Below are 24848 nucleotides of genomic sequence, written 5' to 3' on the forward strand. Positions count from 1 at the left end.
CATTTAAAAATGTTATACAGTAGTTCAAGCGCTAATAGAGTGGGATTTTTTTTTCTTTTTTTTTTTTTAACCGTATTTTAATTTGGGATCGGAACAAAAAGAAGGGGCCCAAGCTCTTTATATAAAACGTAGAAAATCTTCTATAGTAAGTAAATAAATTTCAAAAAAAAAAAAAAAAAAAAAAAAAAAAAAAAAAACACAGATTTTATTAATCATCTTTTACTAAGCATATATTATTAAAGCTCTTCAAGAAATTCAAAACTGGGTTTATTTATGGAACTTTTTACACTTTGAAATGACTATTGATTTAATAAACAAACATGTTTGCTTTTATTAGGATGTTGTATTCATTTATTTTTGCTAATGATATCAAACACGTTAAGCAGAACACAGCAACTTTTTTAGAATGATTATTAAAATGTTTGTGTCTATTGATCATTTAGAACGATAAAAAAGTTTGTAATATAAACAAAAAGACAGCATGATACATTTAGTTAACGGCTAAACCTTCTAAATTGGTAACAAAGTTTATAATTGCTTGTCTCCGTTGTAGTAACTTTGGGGATTTTATCGGCTAAAGATTTTAACTTACGGTTGATAGTGGTATGTGAAACTATTTATTTTTAAATGTTGCAAATAAGGACTAGCGTAACTCTTTATTCCTAAACTATTGCTATTACTGAAAATATAATAAATAATCTTTTCTGGAGTAAGTGACGTGTCGATACTGATTTATAGTGAATACTGTAATATCTCTATTAAGAGATGAGTATAAAGTAATAATTATATCTGAGAGGGATAAGAAAAGTATTAAGCTACTATTGAAGCATAGTTAGTATTGCTAATGAAGCGTATAGCATTTTCAAACTTACAAAAGATCATATAAATAAGTTCTTTACTATTTATGTATTCAGGCACTGTTAATCTGAGATTAAATAAGGAGCCAAATTATTACTTGATAAAAAATATCTTTCTGTCTTTCTGTCTTTCTTTTTTTTTTTATTTATTTATTTTTCAATAAAATAAGCTGTTATAGTTTACATTTTATTATTAATGCAACCAGAAAACTTGCCAACAGAAGTATTTGTACAAATCTTTAAATTAATTTACAAGAAAAGCTTGTATTCTTGTCTATTTGTATGCAAGCGATGGAATGAAATTGCAATACGTATATTTTATGAAAAACTTGACTTGACAGGGAAAAACATTGAAAAGCTACATTCAGTATTGCTTATAAATTCTCAACATCAAGTCCTTAAATGGGGTCCGTTTGTTAATGAATTGAGAATTAGTTATGATGAATATGAAGGGTCAAGATTCTTTGCTACAACAAGTTTAAAAGATAAACATGAAGAGGGGATTCAAAAATTATCACAAAATGAATTTCTCATGTTAATATCTAATATGATTAATGTAAAGAAAATTGATTTATCAGGAAGTATATACTTTGAATATTATATAAAACTTTTACGTCAAGTTAATAACTTGAGACAGCTTGCAGAAATCTCTAAAGATTCTCATTCTTTAAACCACTCAGAGTACTTATTAACATGTTATCACTTTCGCAAGACCCTGACCCATCTTTCTCTTTATTATTATGAATCGAATCATACTATAAAAAATGTCAACCGTGTTAATATCTTACCTGAATTTGAACAATTAACAAGCCTGACATTTGAAAATAATCGCGATAAACGTTTAACATTATTTGATATCTTGACCATTTGCCCCAATTTAAAAAGTCTTGTATACATCAATAACTTCCAGGTGCCTGATGAATATATAAATGAGTCGTTAATCAAGTTTACTAGACAAAATAAAGTTAAAAATCATAGGTTACAAAAACTGGTTATACACCATCCATCATTTACTGCTTCTTATATTAAATATATAACAAAGTATAGTCCAGTAAGTTTAGAAACAATTAAAATTTACTTAATGGATATAGATTTGTTTGATTGGTTTGAAGAGGAAGGGATGGAGAATATCCTTGATCTTGGACGAAGGATGAGTCTCGTTAAAAATTCACATATTTACACAAATCCAGAATATATTAAAAGAAAAGATCAAGATGCAGACACAGATGTAGAAACGAAAATGACCTACTTTTATAGTCTAATAAATGCCTTGAAGGGCAATCGTCCGTTGTACTGTAGTTGCACTTACAGTGAATTAAAAAGCAGTGAAAACATAATATCGATCACTGACAATAAATATTTAAGATTTCAATATGGAATTAACCATGAAAACTTTCCACCAAATACAGATATAAACAGCGAAGAATGGCTAGCAGACCCCTTTCATGATTTAATTTTACCAAACTTACATGTGTCAAAAATAGGTCTAGAGATAATCAATTCTTTTACTTTTTATATACTTCAAGATCAGCTCCAACAAATTCCTATTGCCTTATTAAAATATGCTTTCGACAATTGTCCACACCTTTCTTTCCTAGAGATCGATTGTATGAATGCAAAGTTAGAATTTGCTACCGGTGTCATATATAGAGGTTATAATCAACATTCAGGCTCGGGGAAGGCGATACACGAGAATCTCACTCGAATAAGATTTAATGGATGTGTTGGAATAACTGACGAAATGGCCTTTACTTTATCAACATATTTACCAAATATCGAAGGAATCATGATCAATAAAGGGTATCTAAACAAATGGCATCATCAAGATCGAATTAAAAAATGCCATGTAATCGATTTAACACCTTTCCCTCATTTAAAAAATTTCTGTTATGAAATAAATCAAGTTGTGGAATTAGATAATGAGAAAGTCTTTATGGAATTTTTATCTAACGACGACCCTACTAAAGATAGCTGTTATGAAGTAATTAAAGATAAGAAAAATATGTATGCAGTAAAAGAAACTGCAATGATGTTAAACAGACAAGAATATGCAGAGAATACTTCAATTATCACAGTTAAATCTAACCACGTTCTTGATAAGATTGTCGTGTATAATCATTATCGTCTTCTCTTTCGTTTACAAATGGGCAAGCTAGCTCCTTTAATAAAAGGATACGTTGATTGCCATACATTCTTGGATGAAGAAAATGAAGATTATGTGCATATATTTGATGACAATTGAATATAGTCTTCTTTGATTACGTTGAAAATATCTAAATCTACAGTAAATTAGTATACATACATGCATACATACATACATACATACATACATACATACATACATACATACATACATACATACATACATACATACATACATACATACATACATACATATACATACATATATCACTACAAATAAAACTCTAATTTCAGTATACTGAAATGTTACTGAAATTAGACATGTCAATAATATTTCGATAACATGTCAGTATTGTGAAAGGTAACCTTTCATAAACTTTTGTTTCATAACTCAAAGCTTCTATTGGATTACGATTCGTTAACCTTCGTTATTTATTTACGTTTTTTTTTTTTTTTTTCGCTCTTATTGGCCTTTACATTTAAATTAAACACTTACTTATTCGTTGTATTATGATACATTTGTTGACAAGATAGAGATAAAAAAACTGAGTGCAAAATGGATATCTTGTGGAGAACGGGGTTATTTCGCGACAGGAACAGAATGAAGATTTCTTGAAAGAAGAATATTTCCCATAGAATGTTTAAAGTTATTGTGTTTGAGCTCTCTGGTCTTTGCCCTGATTGAGAATTAATCTCAGTTAACTCAACTCTAATAAAAAATTAAATTATTCGTATTCGTGCTCAACCCAACCGGTTCTGTTATTTTTCTTGAAACCAAATAATGAGATCTAGCTTGTTTATATTTGTGAGTGATACAAGGAAGATGCTTTGTATTATATTCATTCCTCAATGTACTACTTGAATAAATTTCATTATATTGTATAGTGTATAGATAGTATATGATTATATTAGATAATAATGTGGATATATAACTAATAGATACACTCTATAATTCATTTATCTTTATCATTATTTCGTAACGTTAATATTTATTATAAATTGAAATCAACTAATCTTGTATGCATAAATTGTACAACTAATACACTTGACGAAAATAGCTTGGTCCAATAAAAAAAACCATCGGCTATTTTGAGAAGAAAGTGGGACAGCCAATGAAAATAGGACAACAATATGAAAATAGGACACTAATACGAAAAGGAGATACCCCTCATTTGTTTTAACCAATTTTTATTTTATTTAAAGCTTTTTTTTTTTTTTCCTTGCATTTATTCATCTTTTCTCTTCCTTGAACTTTCTTATTTTGCAATATGAATGAAGAATTTACTTTTGATGGTGAGACATTGCCTGTAATGATTCAATTATACATGGATTGGGAAGAGTCTGCAGTAATAAACGCAGAAAAAAGAAAAATGGCTAAGAAGCAGACTAGCTCTAATTCTAAAGGGCTCTCCCTTGACAACAAGAATAAAAGGAGATCGTACATCACAAAAAACGAGCTAAAAGTAGTAAACTTGATCAACTTGATGCAAGAGTTTGAGAATATGTCCATCCGTGAAGCAAAATATTATGAGTGGGGGCTCCCTAAATCAACAGCCATACGTAAGCTCAAAGAATGGAGCGAAAGGACAAGTAACATAGATGAGAATGGCTTTCCTGATACTATTACGATAGGGGAGCACAAAGGGCGGACAACAATACTTAAAGATGAGCACATTGTCTTTATTTTTGAAATGCTACTTAATGAGTCAACAATGACCGTTGAAGCTGTTATAGATCAACTTTGCGAGGAGTTGAAGAATATAAAAATGACTCCCAGAATCAGTAGCAAACCACATGAAGAAGAAATGCCGCCCTTACTTACAATCGTATCTTGCCTAGTTATTTTGCTAGAAATGCAGATACAACATCTTGCCAAAAGACGAAATGCTGTAACTCATTGGATTCATCAGAATATAGACTTTATGAATGAATGCGTATTCCTGAATGAAGCTGGTTTCAATAGGGACATGCATCGCTCTTATGGCTGGTCTGAAGCTGGGGGACCTTGCAAGATCAATGTTGAGACAAAGGGACTAAATGTCAGCATTTTGGGTTCTATTTGCAAGAGTGGCCTGATTACACTCTCCAGAAAAGAAGTTATTCTTAATACAGAAAGCAGAAAACGATCACGAACTGGGGAAACAGCTACTGCTACCAAGAAGAAGGGTACAACTAGCAACGACTTTCTCAAATTTGTAGAGCAAGTTTTTGCTACACTGGATGCAGCTAACATGAACTACAAGTATTTAGTCCTTGACAATGCGCCCATTCACAAACCTGTGCTTATTCAGGGCTGGGTGGAACAACAAGGATATCGGCTTCTGTTCCTTCCACCCTCTTCTTTTTTTTTAAAAAAAAATCATCCAATTGAAGAGTTCTGATCCAAGCTACAAACTGTTGTAAATAATGACCCCTCTTCAGTCAGACAGAAAGAAAGAGAAAATTAGTGAACGTATTCGCAAGGTGTCAGTACATATCAGTAGGGAAAATTGCAAGAGTTGTACACGACATTCCTTGTCATTCTGGCAAAGATGTTTAAACTGTGAAAAAGGTTTGTAAAGAACAAAATAAAGATCATATAACTCATTTTCATATTATTGACCCATTGTTAAAACAGGTATCCACTTTCTTCACAAGATGGCCCATGGTTTTTTTTTTATTAAACCAAGCTATTTTCGTTCACTGTAACTATAATATCAGTCGGTCCTTCATGACTCTGATCTGTATATTATAAGATATTATGTAACACATCATTATATTCACAACTAAAGGTGAATAATTAAATTCCAAAAGTGGCTTATTACGCTATCAAAAAGAAGAGAAAACTCGTTATCTCAACTTTTTTTTAAAAATGAAAGAGATAAAATAGAGTTATACTGTAATAATCTACAATCTGAAAACATTTCGCTTGATTTGAAAGCATATTGGGTTCTTCAAATCGACGAATTTGCAAAGGCAAACCCCAATATTAAAGTAAAATTCAATTTAATTTTTATATTTTAGCAACACAACAATTAATATTCTATTTTGAAGGTAATCAAAGACTACTATCTTTTTGATTTCGTTGATTTTGAAGTAGCCCGTAAAAATGTGAGTGTAGTTTTTCATTTAAAAAAAAAAAAAAAAAAAAAAAAAAAAAAAAAAAAAAAAAAAAAAAAAAAAAAAAAAAAAACCATTAATACAGCTAATGAATTGTATAAATTGTAGCATTTATTGTCAAATAAAATGAAACGGGATATCATGGAGATGCGTACTTCTATGGTGAATAGTTTGTTCGTTGTAAGTATAGTCAAACACTGAAGTTGAATCCATTTTAACTTATTATAGTCACAGAATGGACAAACAGAAAAAGGCGGTATCACTCCCCTATCAAGTGTGTCTATTTTTAAAAGACTTGAAATAGAACGAAAAAAATTGAACCATGAAGAAGAGCTTCATAAGATAGAGTAAGCCCATATATTTATTGCTTTATCATTGAATTATATATTTAAACATACTTTCTTTTAGTCTTTTATATTATCATATAATCGATTTTTCAACCTCCAAGCTCAGTAGTTCCACGTATAAAGTATTTACGAAAGAGGAACGCAAAAAGTACAACAATGATTATAGATCCTACATGAATATACATGCAGAAACATCAATCTCTGTGAAAGATTCTGTAAAGGTAATTAATTGAAAATTCAAAAACAGTATACTTGTCATCTAAAAATCGATTTAGAATGCAGGAACCATGAGACTAAAGGATCTATTAAAGAACGCAAAAATAGCAATAAGAAGTTCTAATGGTACCAAAAACAAGAAGAAAGTATTGAAAATTTGTAAATTATAGTAAGTGTGCCATTTTAGACAATATTATATTAATTACTGATGCCAACTATCAGTGGTGATATACTCGAAACAGATGACCAAAACAAATTTCATTGTTGTCTAAACGAAATTGAATACACACATCAATTCATTTACCCTGCTTTGAAAGAAGTTTTGTATGATTTTCAAGTTAGATTCAAACTGTAAGTATGATAATTACTATTACTATGCACTCTTTTAAAGTGTCATTTATTTTATTTGTTAGTGGAGAGCCTCATTTGCAATGTGCCGCAGCAAACATGAATGATGACCAGCGCACGCAATCTGGACCAAAAATGGATATCATTATGCTACACAAAGTACACCAATTTGCAATCAGCATTTGCGAGGTACACCTTTTACCAAAACGGTGTCGCACTTTTTAAAAAAATGATGTCGTATTTTTAAGAAAAAATAGTGTCGCACATTTTGAGAAAATAGTGTCGCATTTTCTAGAAAAAAGACATTGCATAAGTTAAACGACATCTTCTTTTTTCTCGAATTTACTTCAACAATGAGCTATAAATTTATCATGGAAGATGGAAACAGAAAAACTGTAGATGAGGATGGGAATGATCCTATGGAGATTGAAGATGAGGAGGATCCGTATAAACTTGATGAATTATCATCTTATACTGCTTATATGACAGTAGTATGAAATATGCTTGCTACGGAAGAAAAAGTTTAAGACGTTCAGCCAGAAGCAAGTAATAATAAAGAAGAAAAAACATATCATAATAAGGGAGACTCATCTCTGAAGGGAAACCGAAGCAACGAGGTTCAGGCACATGCTGTTCATTTGGTGGATATCTACCCGAAACAGAGCGCGATAGTTGTTGCCATACAGCTTAAACTGGAGCCAAGAACAGTCCAAAGATGGTACTGAAGTTGGGAGACTGATCCTGACTCATTATTCAAGACTGTCAGTCGTCTGAGAATCATCGAGCCGGAAGGTGAACTAGCAGAGGCAACATAGAATGTTGTTACTGAGTTCTATTACAAAGAACCTACTTCTACAGTTGGCTAGCCACTCGATCATATGACGCGTGCCTTTAATAATCTAGCAATTAGTAAGAGGACTCTTTATCAATACTTGGCTGATCTACGGCTATTCTCTTTAAAGAGAGTTCAATTAGAACCTATTAACTGAAATACTCCAGAGAGGAGTAAAGCTAGAAAGGAATGGGTAAAAAGCTTGATGGATAAGGACATAGACTACATGTCCAATTGTGTGTTCATCGATGAAGCAGGCTTCCATGCCAATTCAAGAAGAACTCAAGGATGGGCACCGGTAGGAGAGACACCTACTGTAAAGGTGTTTACAGCAAGAGCAAACCTATTATCAACCTTAGGAGCTATATCAGCTAAGGGACTAATTAAAGTCTGTCTGAGAAAGCCCATTCCGCTTACAAAAAAGCGAAAGTTGACAAAGCAGGGAAAAGTTGCTCCGAAAGGTACGGTAACTAATCATTACCTTAACTTTATCGAAAGCGTTTTGTACGAAATAGATAAGTATCCTGAGATGAAGGGACATTACTTGATAATGGATAATGCTCCTATTCATACATCCAAAAAAATTGGAGCACTTGTTGAATCTCGTGGTTATAGATGTATCTATTTGCCACTGTATTCTCCTGAGCTTAATTCAATAGAGCAGTTTTGGTCAGTTGTTAAGAGTGGTGTAAAGAGAGAATTTGTGCTCAAGAAAGACACACTCCCTGCTATTGTCGCCGATACTAGTATCAAGTGCGACATCTTAAATTTTTTTAGCACGACACCGTTTTGGCAAAAGGTGTGTCTTGTCCCAACTTTAAGACAAGCAAAAATCATTTTTTGGGTGAAGAACAAACTTGCAAAAAATATGGGAGCTATATTAAATCATATTGAAATGACTTCTCCCACCCCAAATGCAACAGCATTTAAAAAAATCAAGCTCACTCTATAGTCTGTAAGTTTATTGTAAGTAGCGCTGAAAAAAAAAAAAAAAAAAAAAAAAAAAAAAAAAAAAGCCTTATTGATTTGTAGAAATCTAATTATATTCAATATAAACTTCAGTGAATACACTTTACATTTATAGTTTGACTAGTATTGGATGTGGATACAGTGTATTTTTGTTAGAAAGATCCACTTCAATCCCAACATCATTGTCACTTCCGAAAAACCAATTGCCCCTGTTTTTAGGTTGGCTATGGAACTTAAACGATCTTTTTAAGCAAATGATCGCTAATATCAATACCTTCATCGACCTAAGTCAAGAAGAAGAAGGTTTTTCAAATTGATTCAAGATCCAGCTCCTCATCGTCATCCCTTGAATCAAACATAAGTAAAAGACAAAGATATAATTAGTTTAATATCTCTTGAAACTGCTTAAGTTTTTTTTTAGTACATAAAAATAAAAAAGTATACATCATAAAGAACAATAAATGCATGTCTTTTATTTGTGAACAAACATTACATAATTTGGAGTTAAATAATTATCAGGAACATAAAACTTCTTTCAAACATTTATTCTTTATCACAAAAGTAAGAAAAATATTTTATAATAAATTAGAAAGTTGAGTTTATTACTTGACGTATATTGCTAAAGAAGAAACATAAGCCTAAGACTGAAGCTATGAATTTAGCTTTTCGAACAAATTCTATAGATTGACTCTGCTTAAAATCAGAAAGAAACAGTACTTTTGCATTCAGAGTATTTGATGATTTACTTTAATTACTACATTTATAATATATAATCAACGTCATGGTGAGTATCGTGTTATTAAACCAACCAAAAACCACTTCACTACCTTCTATCCATGTATTCAAATAAACATATATATTCATATCTAGGGAATGATGTTGATTCCGAAAGTATAAAAATGGTGCAGACATCTATGCAGCTATATGAACTATGAGAGGACGTCCACTTAACAGGTATGAACCCAGCAAATAAAACTACCACGATGGTACAATTGTCAAAAACTGCAATAGCATTGAACAGATTGGCACCATGATAGTTACTTACTGATACAAGCCAAATGGGAGAGTCATACAAGTCCATGTTGTACTATAGAGAGGTCATTCCACATTTCCATATATATATACTGCGGAAGAAATATAAATTAGCTTCTTTTAGCATACTTTCAAATAGAGAAACTATTTTTACCTGAAGATTGTTATGATCAATGAAATGAAAAACAATTGGATAAGTACAAAATGCAATTCATATTATTGAAGAGAACAATTCACACAAGAAATTAGCAACAACCATATTGTGCACTTCAAACTTTAAACCATCAATAAAAACGAGTTTTAACAATCCAAATGACGTCACTTGGTGAGTTTGCACTTCATGAATACGTATACACTATTTCCTGAAATTATTGGCGCATAAGTTGGATCAAAGTCCGAAAAAAATTAGGCACAAAAATAAAAAAAAAATAGGCTCAGAAATTATTTTAAAATTGGTTCAAATGTTGGTGGATCAAGTGTGCCAAATTATTTATTTCTTTTAAATGGGTTTACGGTCTAAACAATCGCTAAATTTTGAGATAGAATACCTACAGAAACCTTGACGGTCACTGATAAGTACTCTGTTACAAGCATCCTTGATTCGCGAGGTTAATGTTTTTTCGTCTAAAAGTATCTCTCTCTTTATCTTACTCTTACATACAGACCAAAATTGCTCAATAGGATTAAGCTCTGGTGAGTAGGGCGGAAGATAAATACATCCATAACCTCTACCCTCAATATAGAGTTGGATGTCCTTGTTGGTATGAATAGGGGCATTGTCTATTACGATGTAGTAAACCTTAAATTCCTCATATTTATCCATAACGTCCAAAGTGCTTGTTATGATTGTAGTTGTTTTTATAACTAAGTTAATAGAAATAAATTATACCGAGTTTTCACAGACTTGTTTTCTCTTTCCTTATCTTTTGTACTCAAAACAATTGGTACTTAGCTTTTGTTATGTGGCGTTATTGGGTGGAAGACACTCTGCATTCGTAACCAAATTGTTGAAAAGAGGATAAAAACGACATCATCCTTCGCCTATGTTAAAGGATAGTGCGAAATCTAATCCACATAAACAAAGGAGGACTTGGCAGAGGGCATGCCGTTGCTTCAAACTATTACCTCTATTGAAAGTATATAATTTTATAGCAACTTCGTTAACCATTGCTTCTCAATAACGTCAGAGAATAAAAATGGAGAATAAGAGAAAAAAACTGGTTATCGATAAATTTGATGACGTATTTCGATGCGACGCGTCACTATTTTTTTGATAATTTTCTGATTTACACAGTTAAGCGCATTGTGATATTTCTTTTAAAATATCAAATAAAAATATTAGAAAATAAAAATAATAATAAGACAAAAGAGTCAACGAGACCGAACAATAGTTCTAAAGTCAATTATTTTATTTATGAATTTAAACTGATGGGGTATTTATAAGAATTGTTAAAGAGGTCTGAGGATAGGATGTGAATCAGAAAAGTATTAGTTACGACCGAATTAGGTATATTGTTGACAACAAAGTGTTAGTGATTTTAATATTATTAGATGGAGCGGATCAAGAGAGAGTTAGGATAGAATTTCTTAAATGAATTTATGATCCGCATGTTTAATCATGAAACATGACATTATAAGTCAGCTCATGACACGCATACACTCTGAAACAACTTTCTACTTTTTATCATCAACCAATATGCAAACTCAAACAAAAACTAAAAACACGAAAGTCTATGGACTCCAGAAGAATTACAAGTATAAAGGCTGGCTAGACTCGGTGTTGAATAATTCCAAGCCGAGACTTGACTATTTCAAATTTGCAGACACCTTTAAAAGTAATCAATCTGTGACCAATTGCCATTATAGAGATTTATTACAGACATTATCAAATGGTCAAAGTAATACGCTTACGAAGATTGTCTCTATTGCCAAATCAATATTTGATGTTAGTATATATTATCTAAGTGCGATGCATGCTGCAAATATTAATAAACTTTTAAGTGCAAAATGATGTGAAGTCTGAATTTGAAGAATAATACGCGACGTATTGGGAGCAAAAGGACGAATCAGGTATGCAAAGAACTTTGAGGATCCAAAATCAATGGACAATAAATGTCTCAACAAAACCACAAATAATGAAATAGTAAGACTTGCTGAACAGGGTCGTATTACTTTTATACATCAATGTGCGTTGTTATGATTGTAGTAGCCTTTATAATCAAGTTAATAGAAATAAACCATCATTTATTACATAATAAAGAGGTTATTCAAATAAAACTAATATATTGCGCCTCACAGCATAATATTCATTCCACTCTCAGTTTTGATAATAGTCATTGTTTGAGTGTTCGAGCATTAAAAATAATTATATACATTATATTATGTAATAATAATAATTCAATAGGATTATGACTGTTATATTCAATTACATAATTATTTATAAGTCATACATATTATATATAGATAGCTATAAAGATGAGTATTGTTATGTAATAATATCTTATAGGATAATAATAATAGTAGCATATAAATAATTGGTATTGCTATAGCTGACATGTTCACTGTGAATTAATATTGACGCGTCGCTTACCCCAGAAATAATAATTTAATATTTTTAGTAACAGCGACAGCTCAGGCAGAAAAGAATAAAAATAGATCTTATTGTAGGCAGAATTATTCGGAGAAAATATTTATGACTAATGCTTTATTATAGCAATATTTGCTTATCCAAATCATAGTTCTATTAATATCACTTACCTTGCAAAAACATATAAATAACCCTTTACATTTTCACATAATTTTTCCTTGTACAATTTTTGTATTATTCTTCTCAATAAAAACTACACGAAATTTTCACAGACTTGTCTTTTGTCTTTTTCTCTTTCTTTAACTTTTTGCTTATCAAAACATGCGTCAATCCATAGCAGCTCAACTCATCAATTTCATGAATTACTTAGGCCCACAACTTGGATACAGTTCCTAATGAGACAGCCGGAAAGTCAGGAGAAGTCAACGAAGCAGAAGAAGGAGAAGAAAATTGGACAGAAAGCGGTGCTGAAAGCGGTGCTGAAAGTGATACTGAAAGTGGTACTGAGGTTGCGTAACGGTAAACGGCAAATCTCGCATCTGACAAGTAAGTATTTGTTGCTGTTATTATATTCGTTCATTTGCAGAACTAAGATTGTCAATCGAGTAGAGTTGTCAGATTACAAATTATTGATTTATCATCAACAACGGCTCTGGATATATTGAAATTAGAGATCCCAATTGATCAATTTAACGCAATAATTGAGGCAGCCAATATGGATCCGGTTCCAATGTCCGCTTATGTCAGTGAGTTTAGCAATGCCCTCGATAAAGCGCCATTATCAACTCGTGCATTACGTGAAACACTCTATGATGTTGGATATTGTAAAGACTTTGACCTCGTCGCCCACGATGACGCTAATTTTATGGAAATAACGATACGGTACTTGTAAGTAGCACAAAAAGGGTTCTTTAATTGGCATATTGTTTATATTTACATATCACTAATCCGCACATCTGTAGCTTGGATCTAATGAGCTCTCCAAATAGCCCCTTGAATAAGATTATGCTCGAGAGAACAGCAGCTAGTTATCTGATAATCTACCTTGTAAACCAGTTGTTCATTGCCAATAATGATGTGATTGAACTAGGATGGCTGGGAAGAAAATTTTATTCTACTGACCGAAGCAAATTTGATGGAATTCTTTTTAAAGTTGGGAAGAAATCGATTAGCCCAGGTCTAATCGAATTTTCAGGAGGGATTAATGATAAAACCTTATCTCGAAAAAATTCAAAAGACATTGAAAAGCTGTATAGTAGTATGATCAAAGTTATGAAGGATGCTAAAACTAACCGAATGTTTAGCATGAGATGTTATGGTAATACAGCATCATATGTCTCCAGCTTATGCTAAATTTCCTTTTTTTTTTTTGTAATAGGTCACTACATATACTTTGAAAAGCTCCTTATATTTAATGATACGATGTATAGAAAAATCGACGCAACCATGGAGATCCCCAATACGCCAAGAAAACTAAAAGCGTTCATCAAAAAAATCCCATCAATCCTTGCGTGGAAAGAAGCTGTAACAAGCCATGCTCTTAATTTGAATTAGTTGATTTGTATATCCATCACTTATGAAGCTTTAAAAATATAAAGAAATAAAGTCATTCAATACCATTATTTATACTTGTAATTATTTTGACGAGAAGTTAGTCGAATTATTTGCAAAACAGTGGGCAATTTATTTTCAAAAAGTCAGACATGTGATGGCACGTAATACAATAAAGAGAAATAGAAATAAAAAGAGAACAAAAGGAAATATAGTTTGAGATTATGTTTATTCAATGAAAAGAAAAAATAAATCAAAAAATAAAAGAATTAAAGGTTAAAAATTATTTTGTGTCTACACAACTGCTTGTGTTTATACTAATGAATCCTGAATCAAAGAAATAAAAATAGTTGTTAAAGAACATAAGTCATGAAACAGCGTTAGTACTCAGATATACATTGTGTTGACTCAAGAGACTGATCTATGGATTATATATTGGGTGAAAAAATTATTGTTTGATATGAGTGTATGTTCCTAATATTTTTTTATATTTTATTTTATTGGATCAAAGACGACTTGAATCCTTTATCAACGTTATAAAAATAAAATATTTATAACTGACGCGATATCTTATGTAGTTGACACATTTAGATGATTGGATGTCAATAAGTTTTATATTATTTACAAGATGTTATATACAGTAAGATACAATGTCTTTTATAGTGCTACTTATGCTTACTCTATATTAATATGATTCATTCTTATAACTAAAATATTGAACAAAGTAAATCTCCAAAATGAAGATCATTTTAAATACAAACTAATCGGAGAGGCACGTAAAGTCACGTGATGCTTTCCAAATTAGGAAGGTGTGTTTGTAACTATCCGTTCATTACCTCATAAATCAACAAAGAGGAATTAGCTCAGCGGTAGAGCGGAAGATTGCAAATCTTTAGGTCCCGTGTTCAATCCACGGATTTCTCTCATTTTTTAAATTTTTTTTAATGTCCTCAAATATTGTCATTTCATTGTTATGAAATAACAAGACATTCCATATACAATGATTTTAGACGTAAAACTAATTTCTTTTCTTTTCTTTTGCTTTACTATTTTGAAGTTACAATGAATATTACAATTGTACCGTTTAGAAATAATTTAAATAGTTTATTTCGAAAAAAGATAATAATAATAAAGACGCCTTCTCCCTCTCGTTTTCCAATTAGTATGTTTAGTTATATAAACATTGTACGTACTTCAAAACCAATATACGACACTATTGTCTCCCCTTGCCTTTTTTTTTTGACATTAAAATAAAAACAGTATACAATCAAACTAAATATCAACATTTAAGTTAACTATCAAGAATTAATTGAAGCTACAGTGTCTCCAGATGAAGAGAATAACATTTTATTTTTTAACTTGAGAAACTTTATAAACGTTAGAATTATTTTAATATTTGACAAAATATCACCATTTTTTCACCTGAAAATAATTTATTTTGATATGAATAAGAAATGTGTTGAGCTGATTCCATTTGTTTGGTTTTTTTCTCTTGGTACTAACTGCTGCCCCCTCCCCTTTTTTTTTTTTTTTTTTTTTTTTTTTTTCACTGAGAACTCAGTATTGCTTGAAGAACCTTATTAATCCATTCCTCTTCTCTATAAAAAAATAAGAAGGCAGCATAATGATATAAGATACTAAAGCGTTGTTAAAAGACCTAACGATATAGAGGGAAAAGATGGAGATATTGTATAAACTTTCTAATTAAAGGGATCATAATAATTTTCTTCATCAAGAATTAAGAAATAATATATATTATTATACTCTCATTTTCTTCCTAAAATATGTTTTAAAATCAAATGTATACAATATTAATAAATTCTAAGAAAAAAAAGGAAAAAGAGTTTATGTATTATGTATGCAGTAAAATTAAAACATATTCTGTTTATATTGCTATAATAACTATCATAGATTCACATTGACTATTATCAATTATTGTACAATCCTACTTTTAACAAATTTATTTATACATGTAAAATGAATATCTTAATATCATGGCTTAGTGATATTGTCTTCTTCTGTTGTAGTATCACCATCTTCTACAGGGTTAATATCATTTCCTAAAGCATCCTTTTTAAGAGTAGTACGTTCTGCCATCCAACTATACCATTCTTCTTCTGTTTTACCGTTCAAAATGGCAACAATTATAACAGACATATTATCACATCCAACTGCTCCTCCATCACTATCTGGTGCAAGACAATGATCCATCATTTGCTCACAAATTTCCTCTAATCTTATATTTTGAGAGAGTTGTTGTCGAATATAATTTACAACTTGTTGATTTGTCATACAATCCCAAATACCATCGCATGCTAAAACAAAAAATTCGTCTTCTTCAGTAATTGCGTGTTCAATAACATCTGGAAAACAAGTAACTGCTTGTTCTTTTGGAGATAGATTACTATTTTGTTTAAACTCAAAGTCGCCAATAGCACGCGAGAGTGCAAGATTACCTATGATATTTAAATAAATATCTAAATAATTTACTAGTATTTACTTACCATTGACACGTCCAAATTCAACAAAGCCTCCAGCTTTAACAATACGTTGACTTTCTGTAGGATCAATAGGCTTGTGATCATAAGATAAAGGTTTACTTTTGCCTGCTGTACTAATTATTGCTCTCGAATCACCTGCGTTAGCCTAATAACAAGGTCAATTAAAAAAAAAAAAATAGACATGTATAATTAAATGATTTTTGTACACTTACAACAAATATAAATTTTTGATCAGGAGTCACTAAAGCAGTGACAGCTGTACATCCTGAAGGATCATAGGAAAAGTTTTGATCTATTTTTTTTTTTTCAATTAATTATCGACAGTTTTATTTATTTATTTTAAATTTTTTCCGACTATTTTACCTTTCATCAACTCATCATCTAGTTTCATATAAGCATCTATTAAAGCGTTTGAATAATCTTTTTTCTTAAAAAATCTGATCCAACTACGCGACGATGAAGTGTTTGTCCAGTATGTTGAGCAATTGTTGAACCTTAATGAACATTGTTATATACTTGTCAATGATCTTTCTTTCTTTCTTTTTTTTTTTTTTTCAGACTATTAAATTATAAATTTACCTCCATGACCATCATAAACACCAAAAAAACTTGCATTTGTATTATCAATGTTTAATTCAGCACAATGTGCATCTTCCATTGCTTTTAAGGTTTAAATTAGATAACAAGATGACTAAATAGCAGAAATGATAAACTTACTAAGTCTCCATCCTTGCATACATGAGAGACCGTATGATAAATTTTTGTTTTTCCCTTGATGAGTTACTTTATCAACGATCGGTTCAGAAAGAGTTTGCCCCATGATCAGTAATTGCTCTTTTAATGCTTGTCTAATTTATTAGCATTTAGTTTTCTTTTTCATTTTCTTTATAAACTAAAATAAAATTACGATCTTTTATATTGTCTTAATATTTCTGGCTCGTATTTAGCTTTCTTCTTTTTTGACTTTAAGTCAAACGCTTTTAAAAAGAAAAATCCCAATTTTTGAAAAAAAAAAAATGAAGTTAAAAAAAAAAAAAGAAATAATATCACTAAAAGGGTATTTCTTTGTCACACGTTCAGTCTGAGTAGTAGTAGTCCTGAGATTTCTTAATAAATTTTAAACTTAAAGTGAGACACATTTTAGGAATTTCTAATCTTTTTCTTTTTTTCTTCATTAGAGAAAACAATTCAAACTAGTTAACATCATTAGATGTATTGATCATTATTGTTTTATTTATTCTTTATTTTAGCTTGCACTAATTCGACAAGTAGTCTGCAACATGTTTAATAATCAACTGTTAACACTATGCTAAGAAATGAATTAAATAAATATTTTTCATTGTTACTGATAATAATCTAAAAGAAAAAGATTGCAATATGAAAAAAAAAGAAAAAGATTTATGTTTTATTTTGAAATCTGATATAAACTGTTAAATAAAAGAATGAACAAACATTATTTAAAGTAATATTTTATTGAATTAATCTGAGTCGTATAGCCATGAATTTTATCAGGTAAACACTTCTTAACGGGAATTATTGTAAATAATGCTAGTGTGTAATCATTAAACGATAAAGCGAGAATTATAATCATAACGCGAATTGTAATTATTATATGGTATCATTAAAATAAAGCGTTACTAACATATATACGGATAATAGGAATGATACGATTTAACATTCAGGAACATTTGTTAGTGAATATATAAAATTGATAGCTTTACTGAATTGAATGAGTTATTAGTATTTATTTTTATTTTTGAAGGCATGCCTTCCACACTGCTTTGATTGCCCAGTATTATAGTATTGAGGTTCAAAGGAAAAAAAAAAAGTTACAAGAGAAAAAAGTAAATCTATCTAAAACTAATGACAGTGTTTATTAGCAAAAAAATGTCTATTAAAAATATTGATAAATATATTACTTTGAAAAGGCAACATCAATAGTAAAATGTCAAATAGTTAATAGTATAGGGACTAAAATTATACGGGATTTAAATCAACCTCAAGACCTCTTAAGAAAGAGAGAATGATATATATGAGATATTTTAGTATAAATAAAGGTGTATTAACTACAGAAGTTACAGCTTTAGAGTTGTAATTGAAGAATATATATAACACAGGGAGAAAAAAAAAAATTAAAAACTTAAAGCAGAGCGATACGAACAGCAATCACATATCCAAGCTTTACAATCAAAATACAATTACTGCTCGGGTATCAAAATATTTTCAATTGAAAGCAATGAACATTAGACAGTTTCCAAAAAGCGATTAAAAGACGTCCTAGCTAATATTGATGATAGAATAAAGTAAGTAAATAACGGATAATTCATTATAAGATTTACTTCTTGACATAATTTGGAGATATAAAGTGCTTTAGAAAGGTCTACATCCTCTAGGACTGACAATGACATAGACTGTATCCATGCTATCATAATTACCACTTGGTGCTTCATCAATTTCATACTTTTGATAATCCAAATATAGCTCAAATGGAATCTTCTATTCAAATTCTACCCAATTCGTTATTTTTTTTTTCTTCTGAATATGACAAAAGTAGAATAAGAGAAAGATACACACGTCATTGGTATAATCAAAGAGGTAAGATGACAAAAAAGCGGAAAATAATACTGTACTTATGAAGAGAAGCTTTCTAAGTTATCTTTTGCAAATTATAATATCATTATCACTATCTATGCACAAACATATATGTATCATATAAACATGACTCTTTTGGCAATCCAGAAATTTACTAAATAATGACTTACTACCTAGATTATTCTTCCATATTTTCGCAACTCGGAGAACTGGCTAATAATAGAGTAACTAACAAAGTCTAATATAATTATAAAAGATATAGTTTAGAATACATTATAATAGTTTCATGAAGAAAACCCCATTTATACTCAAAGAAGCATGCATAATTAGTTTAATCCATTTCTAATCCTTCCTTTAAAACGACAATAGTAATAATTAAGTCGAATGATGCTATTTTTTTTTTTTTTTTTTAAAAAAAAAGAAAGCATTTTATATTTATTTGCATTTTATTTATTAGGTTTACTGGGTATAATTTCCGTTTTGAGAACTCTATTTGCTTTCTTTCTAGGGACAGGTGCTATATGTATACAAATAAATATATAAATTACTATTTCGCCTGTAGTATAATTTATATTATATCTTTAAAACTTACCATGTTTGTTTTCTCTAATATAGAATTTTCTTAATAATATAATAGCTTCTTCATAAAAAAAGCCTCCTTCTGAGGGATATCCCTTGGAGTGGCTAGTATCTAATCGCGAACTAGAGATACAGAATTAAAAACAATGCAAAAAAAATGTATATAGCTTTTCTATATTCATTATTTACTCAGAATGAATGTTGAATACAGATCCATTGCCGCCAAATTTTTCATTGCCACAACCAAAGTAGACATGTCGAATGCCAATTTGTCGAAGAGCTGAAGCGCACATAATACATGGTTCCACCGTTACATACAAATCTATTTTTTCAAAAATACTTTTATCATTTTCTTTTAAAATAAGATCAATAGCTTCAATTTCTGCATGTCGAGTAGCCTACATTGTATAAATGTTTAATCACATATATATTTTTTTTTCTTTTTTTTAGAAAAAAATAATACATTAAGACTTTCATTAGGTCTATTACGACCTCTAGCTATAACTTTTTCATTATCTAATACAAAAACACAACCAACAGGTACTTCCAAATTATCATAAGCTTCTTGCGCCACAATAAGGGCTTCTCTCATAAATTCTGGATCATATTTTGACATTAGGTAATATAAGGATATAGGGTTATTAAACCCCCCAAAAAAAAGCTTAATTAATTATAAGAGCAGTCACTTGTCACTGCTTTTTTTATTCCACAAAAAAGTTTTTCTTATGTAACATTTAAAAGCGGAAAGGCAATCAAGAATTTATTATTTCATTTTAGTACCTGTACCTGTGATCCCTTTAATATTATGCAAAATAAAATAAAAAATGAGAGTTAGCTGTATACACTTTTTGCCAAAAATAATGCCACAAGGAAAAAAAAAATAGTATTGCATTTTCAAAAAAAAAATTTTTTTTGTCGCATATAATTGGATTAAATTCTAAAGTAACAAATAAATGAGTTTCTTGTAGCCGTAGTCTTTAAAGCTATTAATTATCTGATCTATCAAATGATAATCTTTTATGTTAACACCAGGATGTTTGTAATAAATGTTAGAGGCTCATCTTTTAGTTATCTCTGCTAGTTCTCCCTTAGATATAATAATCCTTTGCGTGGTATATAGTTTTAAATAATAAGTCTTATAAATATTGAGAATAGTTTTTTTTGTTACTATATTGAGAAAAAGCTATTTACAACCTTTTTTTTTTTTTTTTTTTTTTTTTTTTTTTTTTTTTGGAAACAGCAAAAGTAATACATGACATGATTATGGAATTGTACTACTTTAGTTTACGTATATGTGTATATAAGAGCGTATAATAAAGGAAATCTTTTTAAGGTTTCTGTTTCTTCTTCTTTTATAACCATTCCCAATCAGATAAATGCGGACATCGTTTTAACTCACAGTATCGTTTCATACCAACCCCTTCTTTCTCCTTTCAAAAAAAAAAAAAAATTGACACATTTTAAAGAAAGTAAATATATCTTGATAAAAGGTGTATTGTTATTTATGGTCTTGTTTGAAAGTTGAGTTGTATCTTTTTGATCAAAACAAGGCCGTAGTCATTTATGCGCAACATTTGAAGAAAGAAGTGGAGAGAAGATTAAAAAAAAAAAAAAACCATTTATGCGCCGAAATATAAATAAAGCTTCTATTTTCTTTCTTTATTTTATTTTAGAATTAAAGGCCCCCAATGTACTCTTATTAATTCATCTATGTTTTTTTTCTCCCGTTATATTATTCATGTTCATGAATGAATGAAATTAACTATTTTTATTTTTAAGACTATGTTAAATACACATAGTTGAGCCTATTTATATGAAATAAAGGTATAGATAGTATATTTTTATTATTATTAATGTGAGACGTATTGATTAATCAAGTCACTAATTTGCTGGAAATAAAAAAAAAAAAGCATATTTAATAAACGCGACCAAAAAAAAAACGCGTTATATTACACCGAAACGTGTCATTATCATTAATTGAATTTCAAATAAGGGATTCGTATTTTAATAATCGGAATAACATAAGTGTGTATGTGTGTGTTTGTGTGTGTATGTGGGCGCGTTCCAACGCGATTTTGACATGTTTAAAAAAGTGTTATTGGCTAAAGTATTTTGTTTTTACGTGTTTTTTTTTATTCAGCATATAAATACAAATACCAATTTTTCCTTAAACAGCCCTCCTTTTTTCTTTTTTTTTTTCTTTCTTTTTTTTTTTTTTTTTTTTTTCCTGTTTCTGTTTCCATCTTTACCCTTTCTTCCTTCTCTTTTCTTTCTTTGATAAAAAAAATAATTTTTGCTGTAATCATTATATCATTGCCATGTTTGTTATCAAAAGAGGTAACTTATCGCTTTATCTTTATTGTGAATACATATATGTATATAGATATATTGGCTAACAACATTATAATATGATTAAATTAGACGGTCGTAAAGAAAAAGTTGCATTCGATAAGGTAACGACACTATAGAAAAAAGCCTTAATATCACTTTTTATTTCTAATTTATGTTGTTTTTTTTTAATAGATTACTGCAAGAATTAACAAGCTTAGTTATGGCCTAGATACAAACTATGTTGACCCTGTCAAAGTAACTCAAAAGGTCATTTCCGGTGTCTATGAAGGTATCACTACTACAATGCTTGATACTTTAGCAGCTGAAACTGCTGCTTATATGACGGTATCACATCCTGATTATGCTATCCTTGCTGCGCGTATCGCTGTTTCCAATTTACACAAAGAAACACAAAAGGCCTTTTCTGATGTAATTCATGCCTTGTATACCTACGTTAATCCTAGAAATGGTAAACTCTCCCCTATGATTTCCGACACTATTTATAAAATTGTGATGGATAACGCTGAACGTTTGAACTCTGCTATTATTTATGATCGTGATTTCAACTTTAATTTCTTTGGCTTTAGAACTCTTGAACGTTCTTATCTTTTACGTATTAATGGCAAGATCGCTGAAAGACCTCAACATTTGATTATGCGTGTTGCTGTTGGTATTCATGGTGAAGACATTGATGCAGCTATCGAGACCTACCATCTTATGTCTCAAAAGTATTTCATTCATGCCAGTCCCACTCTTTTCAATGCCGGTACCCCTCGTCCTCAACTCTCCTCTTGTTTCCTTATTACACCTAAATCAGACTCTGTCGAAGGCATCTTTGAGACTCTCAAGATTTGTTCCAAGATTTCCAAGAGTGCAGGTGGTATTGGTATCAACGTGCATGACATTCGTGCCACGGATTCCTATATTGGAGGCTGTAACGGTGAAGCTCATGGTTTATTGCCCATGCTTAAGGTCTTTAACAGTACAGCTCGTTACGTTGATCAAGGTGGTAACAAACGTCCTGGTGCCTTTGCCATCTATCTTGAACCCTGGCATCCTGATATCATGATGTTCATGGATCTTCGCAAGAACTTTGGTCGTGATGAGATCAGAGCCAGAGATATGTTCTACGCCCTCTGGATCCCTGATCTCTTTATGAAACGTGTTGAAGAAAACGGTAATTGGTCTCTCTTCTGTCCTCATGAGGCCCCCGGTTTGGCTGATGTCTGGGGCGATGAATTTGAAGCTCTCTATATGAAATATGAGAAGATGGGTATCGCTCGTGAAACGATGCCCGCTCAAAAGCTTTGGTTCCATATCTTGGAGGCTCAAACCGAGACCGGTAACCCCTTCTTACTTTATAAGGATGCCTGTAATCGTAAGAGTAATCAGCAAAACTTGGGTACCATCCGATGCAGTAACCTGTGTACTGAGATCGTTGAATATTCTAGTCCCGATGAAGTCGCTGTCTGTAACCTTGGTTCCCTTGCTTTACCCTCCTTTATTGAGAATGGTGTCTATGACTTTAAGAAACTTCATCAGGTGACTAAGGTATTGACGAAGAATTTGAACAAGGTGATTGATGTCAACTTTTATCCCGTTCAAGAGGCCTATAACTCCAATATGCGTCATCGACCTATCGGTTTAGGTGTTCAAGGTTTAGCGGATGCCTTTATCTTGATGAAGTATCCCTTCGAATCCCCCGAGGCAAGAAAGTTGAACTTGCAAATCTTTGAAACCATCTACCATGCCGCCCTCGAGGCCTCCTGTGAACTCGCCGAGAAATTAGGTCCCTATTCCACTTATGAGGGATCCCCAGTCTCTAAGGGTATCCTGCAATACGATATGTGGAACGTGACCCCTACTGACCTCTGGGATTGGGATACACTCAAGGCCAAGATTGCTAAACATGGTGTTCGTAACTCCCTCCTTCTCGCTCCTATGCCTACCGCCTCTACCTCCCAAATCCTTGGTTTCAATGAATGTTTCGAACCCTATACCTCTAATATCTACATGCGTCGTGTGTTATCAGGTGAATTCCAAATTGTCAATCAATGGTTAATGAAGGACCTAGTCCGACTTGGACTTTGGAATGATAAGGTCAAGAACAAGATCATGAACGACAACGGATCTGTACAGAACGTACCTGAGATCCCTGATGATCTCAAGCGACTTTACAAGACGGTTTGGGAAATCTCTCAACGTACGATTATTGACTTGGCAGCTGATCGTGGTGCGTTCATTGATCAAAGTCAAAGTATGAACTTATTTGTGGGTAAACCTAACATGGGTCGTTTGACCTCCATGCACTTTTATGCTTGGAAGAAGGGTTTAAAGACAGGTCAATATTATCTTCGTATTCGTCCTGCTGTCGATGCTATTAAATTTACTGTGGATCAAACTGTAGTTGAAAACTATGAAAAGGAATCAACTGAACAAAAATCAGAAGAAAATGGCAAGAAGACTGAAAAGGGCAATGATACTACTATAAAAAGTAAAATTCCTGTAGTTTGCGATGATGAAGTGTGTGTCAGTTGTAGTGCTTAGAATATCTTTTATTTTTTTCATTTTTTTTTCCCCCCTTCTCCCCTCTCCTCCCCCCATCTTTTATACTTTTGTAATATTTTATAACCCCCCCTCATCTCATCTCATCTCTTCCTTTCATCCTTTAAACATAATAATATCAATCATTTATACTACAATATAGATAAATAAATAAATAAATAAATAAACAATAGTAATAAACATGTATATTTAATAATTTATAAATTTATGAAAAGATAAAAAATAAAAGTATACAAAAAGAATAAAACAAATAATGACTAGAAAAGAAAGGTTAATTTTCTTTTACATACATAGAATATG

At 31.0% G+C, this 24848-nt stretch overlaps 9 protein-coding genes and 1 non-coding gene across 10 annotated transcripts; 8 read left to right on the forward strand and 2 right to left on the reverse strand.

Moving 5' to 3' along the window:
* Positions 1–983: 983 nt before the first annotated feature.
* Positions 984–3237, forward strand: BX663DRAFT_509554 (uncharacterized protein). Its single transcript, XM_051527637.1, has one exon. The coding sequence runs from the start codon at positions 1054–1056 to the stop codon at positions 3097–3099; it is 2046 nt and encodes a 681-aa protein (XP_051383085.1). The 5' UTR covers positions 984–1053; the 3' UTR covers positions 3100–3237.
* Positions 3238–4483: 1246 nt separating this feature from the next.
* BX663DRAFT_411037 (uncharacterized protein) lies at positions 4484–4777 on the forward strand (the record flags this gene model as incomplete). Its single annotated transcript, XM_051522290.1, has 1 exon — positions 4484–4777. A coding segment is annotated over one exon (294 nt), but the record flags the coding sequence as incomplete, so codon positions are not given.
* Positions 4778–5747: 970 nt separating this feature from the next.
* Positions 5748–7640, forward strand: BX663DRAFT_60872 (uncharacterized protein). Its single transcript, XM_051532262.1, has 8 exons — positions 5748–5972; positions 6033–6089; positions 6207–6278; positions 6333–6445; positions 6507–6666; positions 6721–6830; positions 6884–7012; positions 7075–7640. Exons 3-8 carry the CDS (start codon positions 6225–6227, stop codon positions 7232–7234), a joined length of 726 nt encoding a protein of 241 aa, XP_051383087.1. The 5' UTR covers positions 5748–5972; positions 6033–6089; positions 6207–6224; the 3' UTR covers positions 7235–7640.
* On the forward strand, positions 7357–7506 carry BX663DRAFT_434326 (uncharacterized protein; the record flags this gene model as incomplete). The annotated part of the gene is made up of 1 exon (XM_051523061.1): positions 7357–7506. A coding segment is annotated over one exon (150 nt), but the record flags the coding sequence as incomplete, so codon positions are not given.
* Positions 7641–8115: 475 nt separating the features above from the next.
* Positions 8116–8355, forward strand: BX663DRAFT_415746 (uncharacterized protein; the record flags this gene model as incomplete). The annotated part of the gene is made up of 1 exon (XM_051522348.1): positions 8116–8355. A coding segment is annotated over one exon (240 nt), but the record flags the coding sequence as incomplete, so codon positions are not given.
* Positions 8356–12652: 4297 nt separating this feature from the next.
* BX663DRAFT_509575 (uncharacterized protein) lies at positions 12653–14104 on the forward strand. Its single transcript, XM_051527638.1, has 3 exons — positions 12653–13317; positions 13392–13747; positions 13808–14104. Exons 1-3 carry the CDS (start codon positions 13145–13147, stop codon positions 13981–13983), a joined length of 705 nt encoding a protein of 234 aa, XP_051383090.1. The 5' UTR covers positions 12653–13144; the 3' UTR covers positions 13984–14104.
* A 728-nt stretch (positions 14105–14832) lies between these two features.
* Positions 14833–14904, forward strand: BX663DRAFT_t77. Its single transcript has one exon. It is a non-coding gene; the product is annotated as a tRNA-Cys (tRNA).
* Positions 14905–15912: 1008 nt separating this feature from the next.
* On the reverse strand, positions 15913–17514 carry BX663DRAFT_509579 (phosphatase 2C-like domain-containing protein). Its single transcript, XM_051527639.1, has 7 exons — positions 17199–17514; positions 17061–17141; positions 16929–16975; positions 16845–16908; positions 16694–16773; positions 16485–16626; positions 15913–16436 (listed from the first exon to the last, which is right to left on the reverse strand). Exons 1-7 carry the CDS (start codon positions 17299–17301, stop codon positions 15973–15975), a joined length of 981 nt encoding a protein of 326 aa, XP_051383091.1. The 5' UTR covers positions 17302–17514; the 3' UTR covers positions 15913–15972.
* Positions 17515–19837: 2323 nt separating this feature from the next.
* On the reverse strand, positions 19838–20268 carry BX663DRAFT_531153 (cytidine deaminase-like protein; the record flags this gene model as incomplete). Its single annotated transcript, XM_051530363.1, has 2 exons — positions 19838–20050; positions 20116–20268. 2 exons carry the CDS (start codon positions 20266–20268, stop codon positions 19838–19840), a joined length of 366 nt encoding a protein of 121 aa, XP_051383092.1.
* Positions 20269–21970: 1702 nt separating this feature from the next.
* Positions 21971–24530, forward strand: BX663DRAFT_486357 (ribonucleoside-diphosphate reductase large subunit; the record flags this gene model as incomplete). The annotated part of the gene is made up of 3 exons (XM_051524670.1): positions 21971–21989; positions 22074–22105; positions 22176–24530. 3 exons carry the CDS (start codon positions 21971–21973, stop codon positions 24528–24530), a joined length of 2406 nt encoding a protein of 801 aa, XP_051383093.1.
* Between the last annotated feature and the right edge of the window lie 318 nt (positions 24531–24848).

Source organism: Cokeromyces recurvatus, assembly GCF_025118155.1.
Source record: "Cokeromyces recurvatus strain NRRL 2243 chromosome Unknown BX663scaffold_12, whole genome shotgun sequence".
In the NCBI taxonomy this organism is placed as follows: Eukaryota; Fungi; Mucoromycota; class Mucoromycetes; order Mucorales; family Mucoraceae; genus Cokeromyces; species Cokeromyces recurvatus.

Bases quoted from the DNA above. Each gene is read 5' to 3' on its own strand.
- BX663DRAFT_509575 (XM_051527638.1), top strand. From the start codon at position 13,145: ATGGATCCGGTTCCAATGTCCGCTTATGTCAGTGAGTTTAGCAATGCC. The intron at 13,318-13,391 runs GTAAGTAGCACA...GCACATCTGTAG, and splicing joins GAAATAACGATACGGTACTT to CTTGGATCTAATGAGCTCTC. The intron at 13,748-13,807 runs GTAATACAGCAT...TTTTTGTAATAG, and splicing joins GTTTAGCATGAGATGTTATG to GTCACTACATATACTTTGAA.
- BX663DRAFT_509554 (XM_051527637.1), top strand. From the start codon at position 1,054: ATGCAACCAGAAAACTTGCCAACAGAAGTATTTGTACAAATCTTTAAA.
- BX663DRAFT_60872 (XM_051532262.1), top strand. From the start codon at position 6,225: ATGAAACGGGATATCATGGAGATGCGTACTTCTATGGTGAATAGTTTG. The intron at 6,279-6,332 runs GTAAGTATAGTC...TTATAGTCACAG, and splicing joins TGGTGAATAGTTTGTTCGTT to AATGGACAAACAGAAAAAGG. The intron at 6,831-6,883 runs GTAAGTGTGCCA...GCCAACTATCAG, and splicing joins TTGAAAATTTGTAAATTATA to TGGTGATATACTCGAAACAG.
- BX663DRAFT_509579 (XM_051527639.1), bottom strand. From the start codon at position 17,301: ATGGGGCAAACTCTTTCTGAACCGATCGTTGATAAAGTAACTCATCAA. The intron at 16,774-16,844 runs GTAAAATAGTCG...AAAAAAAAATAG, and splicing joins AGATGATGAGTTGATGAAAG to ATCAAAACTTTTCCTATGAT. The intron at 16,627-16,693 runs GTAAGTGTACAA...CCTTGTTATTAG, and splicing joins ATCAAAAATTTATATTTGTT to GCTAACGCAGGTGATTCGAG.